The sequence below is a fragment of the Apium graveolens genome, chromosome 5, assembly GCF_009905375.1.
Source record: "Apium graveolens cultivar Ventura chromosome 5, ASM990537v1, whole genome shotgun sequence".
NCBI lineage: Eukaryota > Viridiplantae > Streptophyta > Magnoliopsida > Apiales > Apiaceae > Apium > Apium graveolens.
The window spans coordinates 204,579,756-204,596,952 of NC_133651.1; the positions used below are offsets into that span (position 1 = coordinate 204,579,756).

The following is a 17,197-nucleotide window of genomic DNA, read 5'->3' on the forward strand; positions in this document are numbered from 1 at the left end:
CTTTTCAAAATTGTGTTTTTTTTGAATTTATAAAACTAACATGTTTATAAGGAAAAGAGGACGGTATCTCTGTAAATTTTATTAATTAAAAAAATGTTACAATTGATTTGTGAATTACTGTTTGTCGCCGAACAACTGAGTGAAGACTGAAGAGAGAGAGTGTGAAGAGAGTTTAAGAGTGAGAGATCGAGAGAGAGTTTAAGAGTGAAGAGAGATTGAGAGTGAGGAGACAATTTATAGAGCTAAGGACCGTTAATAATTTAGCCGTTAGAAGGTGACCGTTTCGTTGAGCAGAGCAGAGCAGCAAGGTGACCGTTGCAAAGGACCGTTGCAGCGGAGCGTGGCCAGGACTTGCGGGCCGAGCCGTGCCGGTTCGTGATTGCAAAGTCGTTGGCGGTTAAAGCGGGCCGGGCCGGTCCGGTTACGGTCCGGTTCCGGTTTTCAGATTATTAACTCGTGGTCGGTTCGTTTTAAGTAACGGTTCGATCCGAATAGTGACTCGGCACGTCTCGAGGCGAACTGTACGAATTTCCGGCGAGCCGAATAGCGAGCGGGCCGATCCAAACCGCTCGTTTGGCCAGCTCTAATTGTAGGTACGTAACATGAGGCTTTTGTAAGGCTTTTATATAGGGGAATGCTTATCTGTATCTAAGAATCTACTTATCTCGTTTATTGAGTTCACCTCTTCATTAAAGTAAACGCTTGCTTTGAAGCTTCGAATTATATTTTTTAAGCAGTGTAATTAAAAAATATGTCACATAATTATTTTTAGATTCATTTTTAGCAACAATGTACAATTTTGCGTAAGTGTGTCATTTAAATATTGATATAAAAATGTTATCTTCGTCAATTATTTTTATCAGTTATTTTCGTCAATTTTACGAGAAAAAATCTAGATAATCTAATTACGTGTTTTCATAAACGTTTGAAAAGAAAGAATCTAGACGATCTAATTACGTATTTTCACAAGTGTTTCGAATCAATTTTTAAACCGAATACTGTGCGTTTTATTAAAAAAAATATTTTTAAACTTTTAATAAAATAAATCATCACTTTTAAAATGATACATATTTTCATTAAACTAAAGCATTATTGTAATGTGATAAAGTTTTGAAAAAAAAACAAAGGACAGCTTAACATCTAATAAACATTAAAAAAATTGTAGGTTTCCAAGGGAGAAAGACAGTAAAAGAGAGGTTAAGAAGGTACCTGGAAACCAAGTCTAGGCTAGAGCACATGCAAATGTGCTTGCAGTTTGCAACTCATTTTATAAACATTCAAAACAAGTATTGTTGATACTCTGTCAGTATCCTAACAACACAATTAGATCTTAATTAGCCCTTATTAATTTTATCTATTTTATTTGTCACACGGATTACCTATATAGATAAGTTGGTTGTGACATGAACAAGAAGAACATCAGACATTAATCAAAAGTAAAAAAAAAAAAAAACTGAATATCTGTGAGATTTATAGTACCTCCTGTTAACAAAAGACAGGGCAGTGGCACACAACACAAATATCATCAGTTATAATCTTGCTAATGCTGAATGGTATTGATGGTATAATGACTATAGTCGTGACGAAAACTTTGATACAGGCATGGCCAAAAAACAGTCCCCCAGCACTTACCATCATGATGTAGGCATCTCATGTCTTGGGGCCAATTTGAAAACAAGTCTGGCCCCTGATGTACAACAAGTTTAAAAACATGTCTCAGTTTACACATTGAAAGAATGATGCTTTTTTCTGCAGGTCCTACTAAGCAAGTTGGTGAAACAAAATGTGTCTGAGAAATTCACTGCTCAAACGTAATGTGAAAGACATTTTGAATTTATTGGGATGGCTTTCAACCGGAGAATTAAACTTGAGGGTAAATAATGTGTTTTAGCTTATGGAAATGACATTTCAACTAAAAAACTGATGTTCCTATGGATCAGGTAATAAGTTTTTGAGTGGAACATATAAGAATATCTGTTTAGACTCTTGTTGAGTTGTTATCTTGTAAAAAATAATTCACATACAAATGCATGAACAGGGATGAGTTGTAATAGTTAAATGACGATGACATAGAAATATTTCCAAGTTAAGATGAGCCCAAGACAGAACAGATGTCAGGGGAAGGGGGCATGGCAATATGGCAATATGGCAGGTAAGCAGGCTAAAGGTTGACGCTAAGGCCATGGTCCTCCTGCCTGCACAGCCAAGGTTCACAGCAGTGAAGTCACTTCAAATACAAGTACAGAGGAGGCCAGGTTGGCCCTGGCCGGGGTAACGATCAACCAACCACCTAATAGTGGAGTTGTGGGGTTCAGGTTCATGCCCTCTCTAACGTAACTTCAGTTTATGAGGGTCCATTCTCCTGGAGCTCTTTCTTGTTTTCTACTCACAACAAGACAACATGGGTCATGGGCCTTGATTTCTTTCAACCCAAATTTGAGGAAAAAGTATTAGCGGACACGTGACCCCTGGTGCCTCCTTACTAGATCCTCCCCTACCCATGTTTCTCAACTTTGATCTTACTACGTTGTGTTTAAGACATTGTCAATTCACAAAGAAACCGCCTCCTAAAAGATTCAATGTATAATATTAATAATAATCATTTTCTGATAATTAAATGACTTGATAGTTATTGCTTTGATTGTATGTTTGTAACTTTCACTCTTTAACATGACATAAAGTACACGAAAGAGGTAGAACATCTTTTTGCCTAGTGCTTGTCTTTCACAAACTAAATTGGAGAAGCACTTTATAATAATATGGATTCCGAGAATCAGAGTTTAAGTTCAACTGTAGGTTTATAATAGTGCATAAATCTTTTATTATCTGATTGTGCTTTAGTTCTGCTGGCTACAATTCCCTGTTTCTGTTAATATGCAATATCATTTATGTCACAAGTTTTTGTTGTTTGTAACTAGATAGGTGCACAATCGTCATGTCTGTTTCTAAACCAATCCCACATTGAAGTCCCAAACTATTAAAATCGCAACCATCATCAGCACAAGAGTTACAATAAGAGAGTACTTGTGCCTCCAATTCAATTGACAACGGTGATGATGATTCAGATACAAATAAGAGTAGTGCACAGTTCAGGAGTGTGTTCTGGAAACACTTAAATTAGAAGAATTTTGATGGTGTTTCTAAAGCTGTCTGCAAATATTTTAAGAGAACACCTCTCAAAGGTGATTTAGGTTCTGGAACCACGAAAAGAAGGCCCGGGAAGGTTCAGGTAATTTTGAAAAAGACCATGCTCTTATAATTTGAAAAATGAGAAAACAAAGATACAGCACGCAAGTACCATGCTGAAAGTTGACAAGAGCGCTAAGAAAGATTTTGCTTATAATTTCAATCATAACGCAACTTAGACAGAGCATGCAAATACCACAACAAGAGTATATGAGAGAGGTAAGCCGAGAGAGGTAAGCCGTAAGCACATAGCTAAGAAAAAGTTTGCCTATGGTTCCAGTTATGGAGAACATAGACAGAGAATGCAAATACAATGTCCAGAGTAGAAAAGAGATCTAAGCACAGAAAACAGCATTGTGCTAAGAATAAATTTGATTTTCTTGACGAGACTGTACGCTCAGAATTTGATTTACTTGGCGAAATTGTGTGCTCCGGATTTGATTTACTTGGAGAAATGTGCTCAGATAGATAGGTGTATTTTTTTATATATTTTCTAAATTGCTTAGATGTATAGTTATGTGATAGGGAATCAAACTAGCAAGTTTCTGTTTATCAAGTTTGGCACTGTTGTTTTATTGTTGCTTCTTTGTTTTTAAAACAATCTAGTATCAGGTTTCATGGTTGGTCGTGACTGTGTTAATTGTTGATTGAAAACTCTCTAACAACAGCAAGTCAACTTCTTGACAGATCTACAGAAGCCGGTAATGATTCGATTCTTAAGATACATGTAGAGATTCATAGATTTAGTTCTCAAATATTATTACTATAATACAGATATATCAATTCATAATTATGTTAAAGAAATTCAGAACTATACAAATAAGTACATTTCATTAAGTACAAATATATAGCTCAAAGTTTTGTAACATAACCTCGAGAACCATTCTTCTTATGAATTTTATAAAAATAAGTAATACATTATGATCAACACGATAGCAAATGTATTCTCAGAGCTAGCGGTTAGCTAGTTGTCTGAGATTAATTGGAGCAATATCGTCCAAATTTCCATCCATTAGACGCTTGGCTAGGATAGAATTAGAAGCATCACTTGGATGATATGCATCCCAGAATACATACTTGGACCTGTCTGGACAAACTGCAGATGGACCAGGACCACAAGGGATTATACCACCGCGTCGCCCTGCAGAAAAGCAGCATGCTGAGTTGGCATTCTCAAAACCTGTAAAAACAATAGTGATTTATAATCAGATTCTATCATCTAAATAGATATAAGATGCTTTATACGACCCTAGGACTCTTACTACTTGTTGAAGATTCGAGCAGTAATGTGTGAATATCGATGCAGTTGACTATTGGTCCATTACCAAAAAACTGTATAAATTATCTCAGTGGTAGAAGTTTATAGTTTAAGCATCAGTGTTTAGAAATTAGAACAGTAAATGCTACTTATAACAATTAACAATGAAGGGCTATAGATCACTATTACCATATGATTTGTAGTTTTGAATGACATCAGCGAAAATGTGGTAAACATTAGCATAAAGAAATGTTGATCCGCTAAGCTTAGCTGTAAGCTCCATAAGAAGACTCCTTAACTGGCGATTAAATGACTGCACGAGTTGATTCGCTCTGGGAGCACAGTTGTCCCCTACTATTGCATTTACATCCCTCTGATAAGGTGTGCACCCCAGTGGCCCTACATTGGGGACAATAAACTGTCGACCACCCAAGTTATATAGTCTCTGCAAGAACAAAAACAGAACTTGGGTTCTTTTATGGAATGCTGGATCTGGTACTGTGTTAAGTTATCTACTCTCCTAAAGTAATCATTTAGTAGAGTTACTTGATATGTATACATGCTTAGGTGTTAATAGACGCTTTAGATAAAACTCAAGTTACCGTAAGCTGAAGTCTGTATCTTGAAATCAAGGTGTTGATGAAAATCTCTGGAGGGTCTATTCTTCGCCTGACTTCTGTAACCACAGGCACCAAGTAATTGTTTAAGAAATCGTTTGAACCAATTGTAACGGAGAATAGTGCAGTTTCCAATAGCCGTGTTGCTGCAGGAGCGCCTATCTGAGAGATAATTTCTTGTTTTGTGTTGGCGAAGTTGTCAATCTGTGCATCAAAGTTGATTCTACCAACCTATACATCACATAAAACATAAGCACACTGTGTGTCAGCTCTCAATTTATACAAAACCATGATGTTGCGTGGGTTAAACACAAGATAACTTACAAAAAGAGCTCCTGTTTCGTTAACAATTCCTCCACCACCAGATGCATAATTGACACCCTGCAGAATCACAGCTCCCCTAGTGGTTGGAGCCAAATAAGGAGGAGCAAAATTTTTAAATCCCGCTTGCTGTCCTGTTATAACAAACAAGAACTTGTAAATGCAGCCTAAATGTATGATTAATATACAAAATTTGAGGTTATTGTTCTGTCATATGCATATAAAAACACACAAGAACCACCTATAATATCTGCTATAGTTCTTGCATTTGTGTATCGGCCTGTTGGCCTCCCAAAATCAATTCCATTTGGAGGGTAATTGGCCTTAGAAAGTGTTGTAATGTAGTTGTTGTTACCGGCTTCAACTAAAGAATCACCAAATATAAAACTAGCAGAAAATCCTGCAGCGGAACAAATCCCCAACTGAACGAAAAGTAATATCAGAACTTGACATGCATCCATAGAACCAGCCATTTTCTGCAGTAGTTTAGCCATTTCTATCTACAAATTCCAACCTTTTTTTCCCACCAAAATTTGACGCACAATGTTAAACATGTAGTACGTAAAAAACAAGAAAGTTAAGACAAAATTATGGATATCTTGTGTGAAATGGTAGCATAAAATGCTAGGAAGATAAAAGCATAGAAGTGCACATATATAAACTGTAAATACACCCTTGTACATCACTTTATGGAAAAACAGTTGAATGAATGTTGCATGGTCGTGCAAGGTGATAAAAGAGCATTAATTTGACCTGCAAAACCCGTGAGAAAAAAGATTTGTAAAGAGAAGGAGCCAGCTATAAGCGAAGAGTAAAGAGAATGTGGACAATCAAAGACCAGAGGATCCAACATAGTCGAAATTTGTTCAATTAGCTCAGTACTTTTATATGAAATCTGGTGGGAAGCAAGGCAAAAATCTACAGAAATAGTCAGAGCCATACCTAATCAGTAAAGGATGTTATCCAAGTGCATTTCAAGTAATACATTTTATTACAAGTATGATGATACAGATCAGTAGCTTGTAAAATAGTTACTTGATTTTCGGTAATTATTATCCGTTAAAATATAAGGAAACTCTATTGACACTTTAAAATTATCGTAGTTTAACACCGTATCAGAGCTCCCGTATTTTAATATTGATGATCATGTTTATCATTAAAGAACTCAACTTTATGGGTAACTTCATTAATTCTCCAGTAACCATCTGTACCTCAACCATCACTTAACTGAAGTTTGTTCATAACCATTCCTTTAATAGATACAAGATTGCATCTATGAAATAAAATTTAATATGTCATCTTTTCCCTTGTTTTATTCCTCAAATAAAATTTAATTTTCAATTTTTTTTCCTACTCTTAGTTAAACTAAAAGTACAATAATAAAGGTTGTTTCGCTTTGCTTCATGATTTTTCTACTTCCATTGCAATAAAAAAATTCCAAACAAAGAAAAAAAAACGCAAACAGAGGCCTAGAACTTAAATACATACTGGTAGTTCAAGTTCCAACAAACACTTGCCATCCAAAATGAATCCAGTTGCTTTGCAAAATCCGTGAAATGCCATTAGAGAAAATATAGTTTGCTCGCATTTATTATGTTACTGAAGAAATGGAATTGCATTGTCTCTGCATAATCATATCATTCCCTATACAGAGTATTTTGTGAAAGAGTTTGAGAACATACATTTCATCATTCTGCATTTTTTTCCAAAAAGAAAAACAGACATAGTTATGACATAACAAGCACCTGTGAATCAAATTAGTCTGTTCGCGATTTAGGGAAATGAATTTTTCTTATAACGCAAGAGATGAAATATCGAAACATCTTCAAGAAGTCTCAAAGTGTCACTAACTTCTAGATTCACTTCAAGATATCTCCAGAGCATTGAGCTAGGACCAGTCCTCACACTTTACAATCCTTTTAGTAAAAGACATAGTTGTAGCTATCGCTTGCACTACGTCAAGGTGACATTCGGATAATATAGGTTTACAAAAAAATGGATCGTGATTTATAACTGTTTCAAATATAAAGTACAAACTGACCGGCTACTGTACAAGACTACAAGGATCTTTCAGATGGTTATAGTACTGCACAATGTGGGACGAATTCAGCAAATGCAATATACACAAGCCATTGCTGGATGAATAACATGATCCTGATGTTCAAGGTTCAACAAATATCAACTTTTCTGATTTCATGATTGTCAATGGATTCCAGAAGGTAAGCAATGGCTTGAAACTTCCCCATGAGAAACCGAAAGTTCTGTGCTTCGCCATGCAATCCAGTCTGTAACACCGATACTGCAGGCAATCACCTGCAGCAGGTGCATGTCTTTGACAAAGATGTCAGCACACTGACAAATCAATCGAGGAGTATATACATCACGATTCACAAACATCTTTCACATTAGGTGCCATCTCCTGCATTTGAGCGGGCTGCTTGAGATTGAGCAACATGCTGCCTCAGCAGATCTTTAAGCTTTTCTAGCAATTCCTGGAAAGTCGGGCGACTTTTTGGCTCACTGGTTAAAATAAAATTGTCAAATAAGCTCTTTTCACATTAAATTTATCCAGAAAGTGGAATTTTTGAGGATATTCAGTAGCAAAATTAGCTAATAAATAATCTGAGCTAGGTCTGCTCTAGTCTAATTGTCTATTGATTATAAATTCTCCCAGAAAAAATAATATTACAGCAAATATTAAATATCTTATGACAACATAGCAAGCAGTAAGTTCTGGAGCATTTTTTTATATATATGGTCAGATTGTTATAATGTAAAGCACTTGTATAAATTTGAAAACAATATCTAATAAATGTACACACAAAAAGCTTAAGAACCTTTGGAAACAGCTCTCAATTATGGAAGCAAACTGTGGATCCACCTCTTTAGGAATCTCTAGCCGGTGATTCATGAACCCCACAGCTCCAATCACCTGCAAGTAGAGTCACTTGTACTTGCTACAATTGAATTGATATAAATCCAATATATATAGATATATTGAGAGTACACAATACCTGCATTGAGTTGAGATTGTCCCAAGGAATCTTTTCGGTGGCGATTTCCCACAATATCACCCCATAGCTGTATACGTCAGACCTGTATATTTTTAAGCAACAGAAGTAGGGTTAAATTCAAAAGGTTCATCTTTTGCTTATCGAGAAAGAGGAGTGCCCGGTTGAATTATAGCATACTTTTCATCTGAAGGTTCATTACGAAGAACTTCTGGGGCCATCCATTGGGGCTACAAAAAATATAGATAGACGGATGCTGTAAGTCAAGTCGATCAGTAGCAGTCATCCTAGTAAAAGATTAGAGAAAGCTTGTGAAGTACCGTTCCTTTTCCTGTTTTCGTTGTCAGAAAGGTTTCGTGCTTAAGACGTGACAAACCAAAGTCTCCAACCTATTTGATGTAAATAATGATAAACCTTTGGTACTGACAAATATTTTATATAAAATATTACATGTAATTTACTTAACTGGGATAGAAGTGAAGTAAAGAACTGAATAAGAAAGAATAAATAAAAATTTACAAATGCTGGAAAGCAGGAAACAAGAAATCGAGGCAGACCTTTACGGTCCAGTTCTTGTCCACAAGAAGATTTGAAGATTTTAAATCACGATGAATGATTGGCGGGCTGCAATGATGAAGATAATTGACGCCTCTTGCCTGCATATTGGTCAACCAGAAGAGTTTGTATAGTAAGTGACCCATGACTTGCATACAAACCGAATTTTTTTATAAATGCTGCCCAGAACTTCTTTTATTACCAATATACAAGAACTGAATATGCATAAGTAGACAAAGAAAGAGCAGATCAACACGTGGAACCTATATTCTTTATTTCTTTGCTAAGCATGTAGACATTCAAATGTAATGCAATACATTTACATGCAGGTAAATTATCATTTGTCAAACTCACAATATCCAATGCCATGTGAATACGTCTTCTCCAGTCTATCCGAGAGGTACTCCTCTGTAGCAACCGGAACAAACTTCCACTGTAATACCAGGGGTCAAAATGGTTACAGAAATGAGGGAGATTAAGTTATGGAAGAAACACGGATTAAGCCAATTTATTTACGTCCCTCTCATTTTCAAATATCCTTTAATCTGACTCAACTGTTTGTCGCACTTGGTCTTAATCACTTACTTTTATCAACCAAAAAGAACTTGGGGAATAGCTTAAAATATCAGTGCAAAGGTTAGGGTGTTTAAGATTAAGACAGCTAAGAAAATTTTAATACTGAGAAGATAATGGTGAAGAGTAAAACCGGGGAAGAAACTCTGTGACAATGCCAAGACGCTCAGGTGAAGTTACTGCACCCATAAAGAGCAGAATGTTTGGATGCCGGAGCCTTTTCATCAGGGACACCTTCAAGTACAGAGAAATGAACCTCTTACATTGGTAAAGATGGAAACAAAGCTCGTAAAATAATATGTGGAAATATTATCGCGATTATATTCCAAGTAAAAACGATCAATCATGTGCAACATATAGGTTTAAATGTTTTCCCAGTAAGTCTTGTCTAAGAGAAGTTTATCCCACTATGTGCTTGACATCTTAATTAAAATGGTAGAATTTCCTTAAATCAGCTTGCTTTCATATAATTTGTCCAATAAACTGAATGACGAGAGCATAACCTAGTACGTTCCACGACCGTTACCTTAGCCTATCATACACCAGACTAATTTTCTAAATCTGTTTTTATTCCGAATACCATAAAGTTATATATAACAAATTTTGATTAAACTTGAATACCCCTATTATCATCACATACCGTATCTATATGACTCATATTTCTATGGGAATATTACCAGAACTCATGTTTATTAATTTATATAAAACCAGCAGTAAATGGGTGAACTTTAAGACAGATTGATATTTGAAAGTATGGAACATATATGTGCCTCGGAACTTTTTATTCACAAAAGAAACAAAAAAAATTACAACTAAAATTTGCATCATCGTTCAATTGTGCATTGCCATTAAGAATTACTGACCTCTTGCCTAAAAGCATGAATGACCTCATCAGAATATTCCTGCCTGGAAAATACCTTGACTGCAACATCCTGCACAAAACAGTTCACCTAATTATGTATATAATTAATTATCTTCTTTATTTGATATAGCTCTTTAATTCTTGTATGTTATAAGCTTTTCCAATTAAGACTAGAACTGTTGTAAAGCAATATTAGTTATCACTGTAGTTTGTCAGAAAAAGCATCTAGTGCCCACTGTACCATTTGCATGCAAAGACATTAATATAGAAAGCTCTGTCCTCATATCTTCATTATGAAATGTAGTGCCAGACGTTTGGGCAAAGCTTAAACGTGAGAAAAAAAATGAGAAAAGAAATTCTGTCCTTTTTAACCATGAGATGAGTTCAGTAATTTTAAGCATATAGTCTAGGATTTAATTAAATGCAGTCAAGTTTGTGAGTTGTATTTAAATTGAAAAATTAGGTTCTATTATGCATTAATTTGGTACCATTATTATACAAAGAAAGAGATGAAGAACATACTGATCCATACCACAGAGCATGGAATACAGTCCCACAAGAACCTGCAGAAAGAGAGTATACAGGATAAAACACAAAATAATACTATAAGATCCAATATATAAACTTAAGAGAGAGAAAAAAAAATCATGAAATAGAACACTACATTGGGCCATTCAATATTAACAAATTCACTGTAGCTCTTTTTTATTACTAAAAAATGGGATGTCTCAAATATATGAATCAATTATATCAGCACTACATAACCAAATCCTGGAAAATATGAAAAGGAAATAGAGAAGCTAGAAGGCAAGGATAAAGAAGAAGCACAACACGTATGGCTATGGAAAGAGAGAACCCATATGGAGCTAAAAAGAGAAGCAGAGAAGGGAGATAATGCTGACCAACAACTTTTGACATTTTACAAACATCTTATACCATGTGTCAAGGTTGCTTACTCTAAATACATGGATAGTCGACAAATGGGTCAACAAATGGATGGAGACGAAAGACTCGAATCTTTAGCTGAATTCCTACCTTCTTATCATTCATATGAGAGCAATGGCCATTGTTGTCATGGCGGTCGACTAGTCAGTTTGAGAAAGTCGACTGGATAGCTCGACTTGCGAATTGTTGACTAGTCAATCGACTAGTCGGTCGACTTGGTCGACTAGTGCAAAATTCAACCAAAATTTACAACGAAACAAAATAATTTTTTTTTAAAACCTAAACATCTACAACAATCAACATGTTAATTTCAACTTATATTTCTTGATGTGGGTGTGTTTATGTAGGTATAAATTGATTAAAATTGAATATACTTGTGTAGTATAATTTGTTTATATATTTGTGTAGTCAACTTATCCAAGTGAATATATAGAAGGGAAAATAATATCACATCTATTTTGTGATTGATATACATATGAGTATGAGAATGTTAGACTTTTGATGTGGGAAATCACGTTTATAAGATATATATATAATTATATATTATTTAATTAATTATTATAAATTTGTCGACTAGTCAGCGACTAGTCTATGACTATCCGACTAGTTGACAAGCTCGACCTCCATCGACTCGACTCGACTTAATGATGTGACAACCATGGCAATGGCAGCTACTATGATCTATGATAGTACTTATCATTCTTATGAGAGCAATGGAAGCTACTATGATAGTAATTCTTAATGATTCTTCTACTAATTCCATTGATAGAAGTGTGCGGGAGCAGGATACAAATGATTCTAGAAGAGAAGATAAGACTGATTCTACGCAAGAGAAATAACCTTTTAAGCGGATCAAAGACCTAGATGACCCATAGTAGACGCCATAGATTTAGTAGTTCAAAAACTATTCTACACTCACAATGCCCTGAAAGAGCTAGAAGAGATATGTTCTAGCTAGAAGGGATGGCATTTGCCAAAAACAATTCAGATAATTTCAAACATATGCATATAGAAATCATCTCTAAGAAGCTTGCAGGATCCCAATGGACCATAAGCAATAAACTTTAGAGATAGTAATCATGTTTGACTTTACTTCCAAGATTATACTATATTTCATCATTAATATTTCATAATAATGTGAACAGCAATAGATCATGTAAGATGCAGTATAGGGAAGTATGCTCAAGAATGCATGGGCCCGTGGACCGTATATAGAAGGCTTCATTGGGATTCTGAGTATAGGGAAATAAACTAGAAATTTGATGATACCTTGCCCAATCTGTTCTCCAATAGTCAAGTCCTCCCACAATATTTCGTAGTCCAGGGAATCGCTGTCCATGTCCATTTTATTAACAGTACTACTACTAGTACTGCCACTACTACTTACACTGCTTGTACTGTTGACATTTAATGAGGATGACCAGGAACCTGGAGCCTCATTGTGAACAGTTCGATTTGTGTCCGATGCCTGGCTTTCTGGTTTTACAGGAGCAGCAGATGTCTTCGCAGAGTCATTTACTTGATCACTATGCAGCCAGGGCCATCCAAAACGAGTAGCATGTGGTTCTGACCCTTCCCGGTCATTTCCTTTCCATGGCCATGATATACCTTTCTTACCCATCCATGCCTCTGCCTTGGAAGTAATAGTTTTGTGGATCCCGGTTTTCCCATCATTTTCATCACCAGAATCTGTGTATGGTTTTCCAGCAGAATACTTGTCATGGGCACCAGAAGAAAAGACTCCGAATGGAGAAGGCTGAATATCTCCTCTGGGAGTGCTGTGTCCACTTGAAAGTGCATCTTCCTTGTGGTCAGAGGGAGCCGCATCTGGCATAACACGGTCGGAATTATGACTGTCTCCACTTCCACCCTCATCAACAATAGTGTTATCTCCCATCTTCATTTTTGATTTTACCTTGTTGCTCACTTTGGAAGCCTGTTAACCGTTTTTTTAAATCAGCACACAACTAAACTTATATTAAGCTAATATATTAACATAAGAACTAACATACTAACCATGTCTGATATCTTTGAGGCAATTGCAACTTGTAGGGGCTGCTGAGGATCTATCCCAAGTCTAGCCGAAGCGATTCTTCTAGGACGGCTAATACTAGAATTGGCTTCAGACTGCTGCGCTGCAGACAGACTGGTCCTAATGTCTTGAAATGGCCTGGAATCAGTCGATACACAGATAACACCAACCAACTTTTGGTTGTTGTCGTAAAAAGGAGTGTTAGTTGTAACAACTATAAATTTTTCCCCTCTCTTAGTCTTAATAGGGAACTGCCCCGTCCAGCTCTCGCCGGCTAGTGTGCGTCTCATAATATTATACCCTATTTCATGATCTTGATATTCGGCTAAAAGTTCTAGAGGAGTCTTCCCATGAGCTTCAGCCGCAGTATACCCATAAAGACGCTCAGCAGTTCTATTCCTAATGCCAGCATCAAAACACAATAAAACTCAATTACAAATCACTCCAATTCCACTTCTCCAGCAACATCAATCCCAAAAGTTATTTACTTCAAACTCGACTTCAATTCTTAAGCAATGACTAACAATTCACTAACAGAACCTCGATAAATTAATAAAACATAAATTCTATAATCTCGATACATGAATATAATGACTAACAATTCACTAGCAATGCCCAAAATGAATATAATCTCGATAAATGAATAAAAAAAAGGAAGGGAAAGGCAACTGACCAGTAAAAAATGTGAAAATTGGTATCAAAAATATGAACAGACTGACCCATAGACTCCAAAATATTCAAATACTGACTATCAGTAAACTTCATTTTCATGTTCATCTCAACTCCACCACCTCTACTTTCTCTCTGCAAAGGTGAAGAATGTCTAAAAGAAGCAGGACCCATGTTACTAGTCTCATGATGATATCCAGTTCCGGCAACTCTCCGGCGAGTTGGTGGCGTTGACCTTCTCTGAGGTGAAATAGATTGTGATCTTTGACGATCACCACCACCTGAGATTATTAACTTTGACATCTCTTGTTTTAACTCTGCATGTCCTGCTTCTAGTTCTTGGATCTTCTTTAATAATACCTCCTCAGCTGCTGCTGCTGCTGATGATGATGTTTTCTCCATTCTTGATGTTCTTTGTGTGTAAGTAACATAAATATTTATGTATGTATGTATGTGTTGAACAAAAGAGGTTTGGTGTAGACAGTTACTGGATCTATATTGATTCTCGTTCTGTTCTTACCACTTATTTCTTATGTTGTGTAATGAAGATTGATATAGGTCATGTTTATGTTCGTGAACTTGCTTTTCTCGTTTCTTTTTTCAATCTTTATTTCTTAATGTATTTTTTTGTCATTTCTTTAATTACAGTTATCCTTGTTTCTCTTTTTATTATGTCATTTTAGTTTGTAAATTTTACTGGTTCGACCAGCAACTTTACCAGCATTTTGGCATTTCTCTTCGAACGGTGGATATTTTGGTTTTTCACCTGTGATTTTAATATTTTTATGAGAGTAAAAGTTTCACTGAAAAAAAACAAGAACTTCATTTCATTAATGGAGAAAAGTGTACATTCTTAATACGTGTGTATAAAACTGACTGACTTATAATATACTTGATACAAGACTCATTGTGAGCCACTAATCTGTAACTAACTTTTGTTGAGCTGTCATGTACTGGACCTGAGTTGGCATATCAGAGTTTAGCAGCTGTCATTAACTGGACCAGAGCTGGCATATTAGAGTTTAGCATATCAGAGTTAATATCAGACTTTAGCATATCAGACTTTATTTCTTTTGCTGTGTCTGCATCAATATAATTAACATCCCCCCTCAAGTTGGCAGGTGACAAACTGAACATGCCCAACTTGGATAATAGATCATGAAAATGTGGTGAAGGAATGATCTTAGTTAACACATCAGCTAACTGGTTCTGTGTTGGTAAATAACTTAATTGAAGCAAGCCTTCTAACACTTTATCCCTGGTAAAATGACAATTTATTTCAATGTGTTTCGTTCTTTCATGAAACACTGGATTCTTGGTAATATGGAAAGCTGACTGATTATCACAGTGAAGCTTAACTGGTTTCAAGTCCTGCAAGCCAAGTTCCTCCAATAATCTCACAGTCCAAACCACTTCTGAGGCTGCAGAAGCCATGGCTCTGTACCCAGCCTCTGATGAAGACCTAGAAACAATTGACTGTTTCTTAGACTTCCATGTAACAGGTGAATTTCCCAACAACAACAAGTAACCTGTCACAGATCTTCTTGAATCTGGACAAGAAGCCCAATCTGAATCTGAAAAAGCTTGCAAAGTAAGAGAATCTGATGCTTTCAACAAAATCCCTTGACCAATAGTTTGATTAACATACCTCAATATATGTAATAAAGCCACATAATGTAAAGTCCTTGGTGACTGCAAGAATTGACTAAGTACTTGCACAGTATAACTGAGGTCAGGCCTAGTATTGCTTAAGAAATTCAACTTACCAACTAGTGACCTATATAATTCTGCATTGTCAAACAAAGGACCATCATCAGCTGAAAGTTTAGTGTCTAAAGGTAAAGGAGTAACTGCTTTCTTTGTCAAATCCACATCATTAATGGTAGAAAGAATTTCCCTTGTATACTTATTTTGGCTCAAAACAGTTCCCTCAGGTAGATAGGAAACCTCAATACCAAGAAAATAATGCATTACTCCTAAATCTTTTATAGTAAAAGTATCATGAAGATGATGCTTCAGTGCATCTATCTTATCAACATTACTACTAGTTACAAGTATATCATCAACATATACTGCCACAATGGTAGTATCAACTGAATCCTTGAGTATAAACAAACTGTAATCCAATTTTAACTATTTAAAACCTTGCTTGATTAACTCCTCTACCAAAGTTTCATTCCACTCCCTTGAAGCTTGCTTCAGACCATATATAGATCTATTTAACTTGCAGACTTGATTAGGAGAATGAGTTATACCTTCTGGCACCTTCATGTAGACTTCTTCTTTCAATGTACCATGCAGAAAGGCATTATTAACATCCATCTGAAATAACTTCCAATTCTTGTGAGCAGCCAAAGCAATTAAACATCTTACTGTATTCATTTTAATCACAGGAGAAAATGTCTCTTGATAATCTATCCCATACTTCTGTGTGAAACCTTTGGCAACTAATCTGGCTTTACATCTATCAAGAGAACCATCTGATTTTAACTTCACCTTGTACACCCATTTACAACCAATTGGTTTCTTACCCTTAGGTAAATCTATTAATGTCCAAGTATGATTATCTTGTAAAGCTTGAATCTCCTTATTCATTGCTTCTACCCACAAAGAATTACCTGATGCTTCCAAATAAGAATTTGGCTCTGTTATATGAACAACATGAAAGAGATATGTCCTAAGTCCAATCATGTATGAGGATTTAGGAATAACTTTTATGTAATCTGTTTTAATTTCATTTATATTAATAAAAGGCTTGTTTTGTTTTTATTGCGGGCTCTATCTATTTAAATGTTTAAATAAGATATACCACAGTTTAGAGTAAAGCTTTTTATGGATTGTGATGAGATCATAATAATGAGACCTAAAAGATGATAACTCTAAACTTAAATAGTTCCTGGTCGTAGGATTACTAACTGGTAATTAATAATCCGCAAAGATCGGTGCATACTATGCTTGCTTCATTATGAAGGATGTCTGTTCTCATAGACATTTGTGTGGTGACACTATAGCTATTATGTAGGTGCTTATTATAGAATAAGTTCACTGAACCTGACTCACACAGCTGAACAACTGATGGAGTTCACTCACGTGTCAGCAGTTGTTCACATACTGATAGTTGTACAAGTATCCTTAGACTTGAGGTCATCATAGTCATCTTGTGTACAC

General features: G+C 35.7%; 2 protein-coding genes across 2 annotated transcripts; both read right to left on the reverse strand.

Moving 5' to 3' along the window:
• Positions 1–3,988: 3,988 nt before the first annotated feature.
• On the reverse strand, positions 3,989–6,013 carry LOC141661557 (GDSL esterase/lipase At4g16230-like). Its single transcript, XM_074468564.1, has 5 exons — positions 5,624–6,013; positions 5,386–5,516; positions 5,047–5,292; positions 4,634–4,889; positions 3,989–4,366 (listed from the first exon to the last, which is right to left on the reverse strand). Exons 1-5 carry the CDS (start codon positions 5,874–5,876, stop codon positions 4,140–4,142), a joined length of 1,113 nt encoding a protein of 370 aa, XP_074324665.1. The 5' UTR covers positions 5,877–6,013; the 3' UTR covers positions 3,989–4,139.
• Positions 6,014–7,299: 1,286 nt separating this feature from the next.
• On the reverse strand, positions 7,300–14,603 carry LOC141724716 (uncharacterized). The gene is made up of 13 exons (XM_074526951.1): positions 14,034–14,603; positions 13,345–13,759; positions 12,598–13,264; positions 10,906–10,946; positions 10,385–10,453; positions 9,655–9,755; positions 9,303–9,381; positions 8,951–9,049; positions 8,714–8,782; positions 8,574–8,623; positions 8,397–8,478; positions 8,220–8,314; positions 7,300–7,902 (listed from the first exon to the last, which is right to left on the reverse strand). Exons 1-13 carry the CDS (start codon positions 14,429–14,431, stop codon positions 7,788–7,790), a joined length of 2,280 nt encoding a protein of 759 aa, XP_074383052.1. The 5' UTR covers positions 14,432–14,603; the 3' UTR covers positions 7,300–7,787.
• Between the last annotated feature and the right edge of the window lie 2,594 nt (positions 14,604–17,197).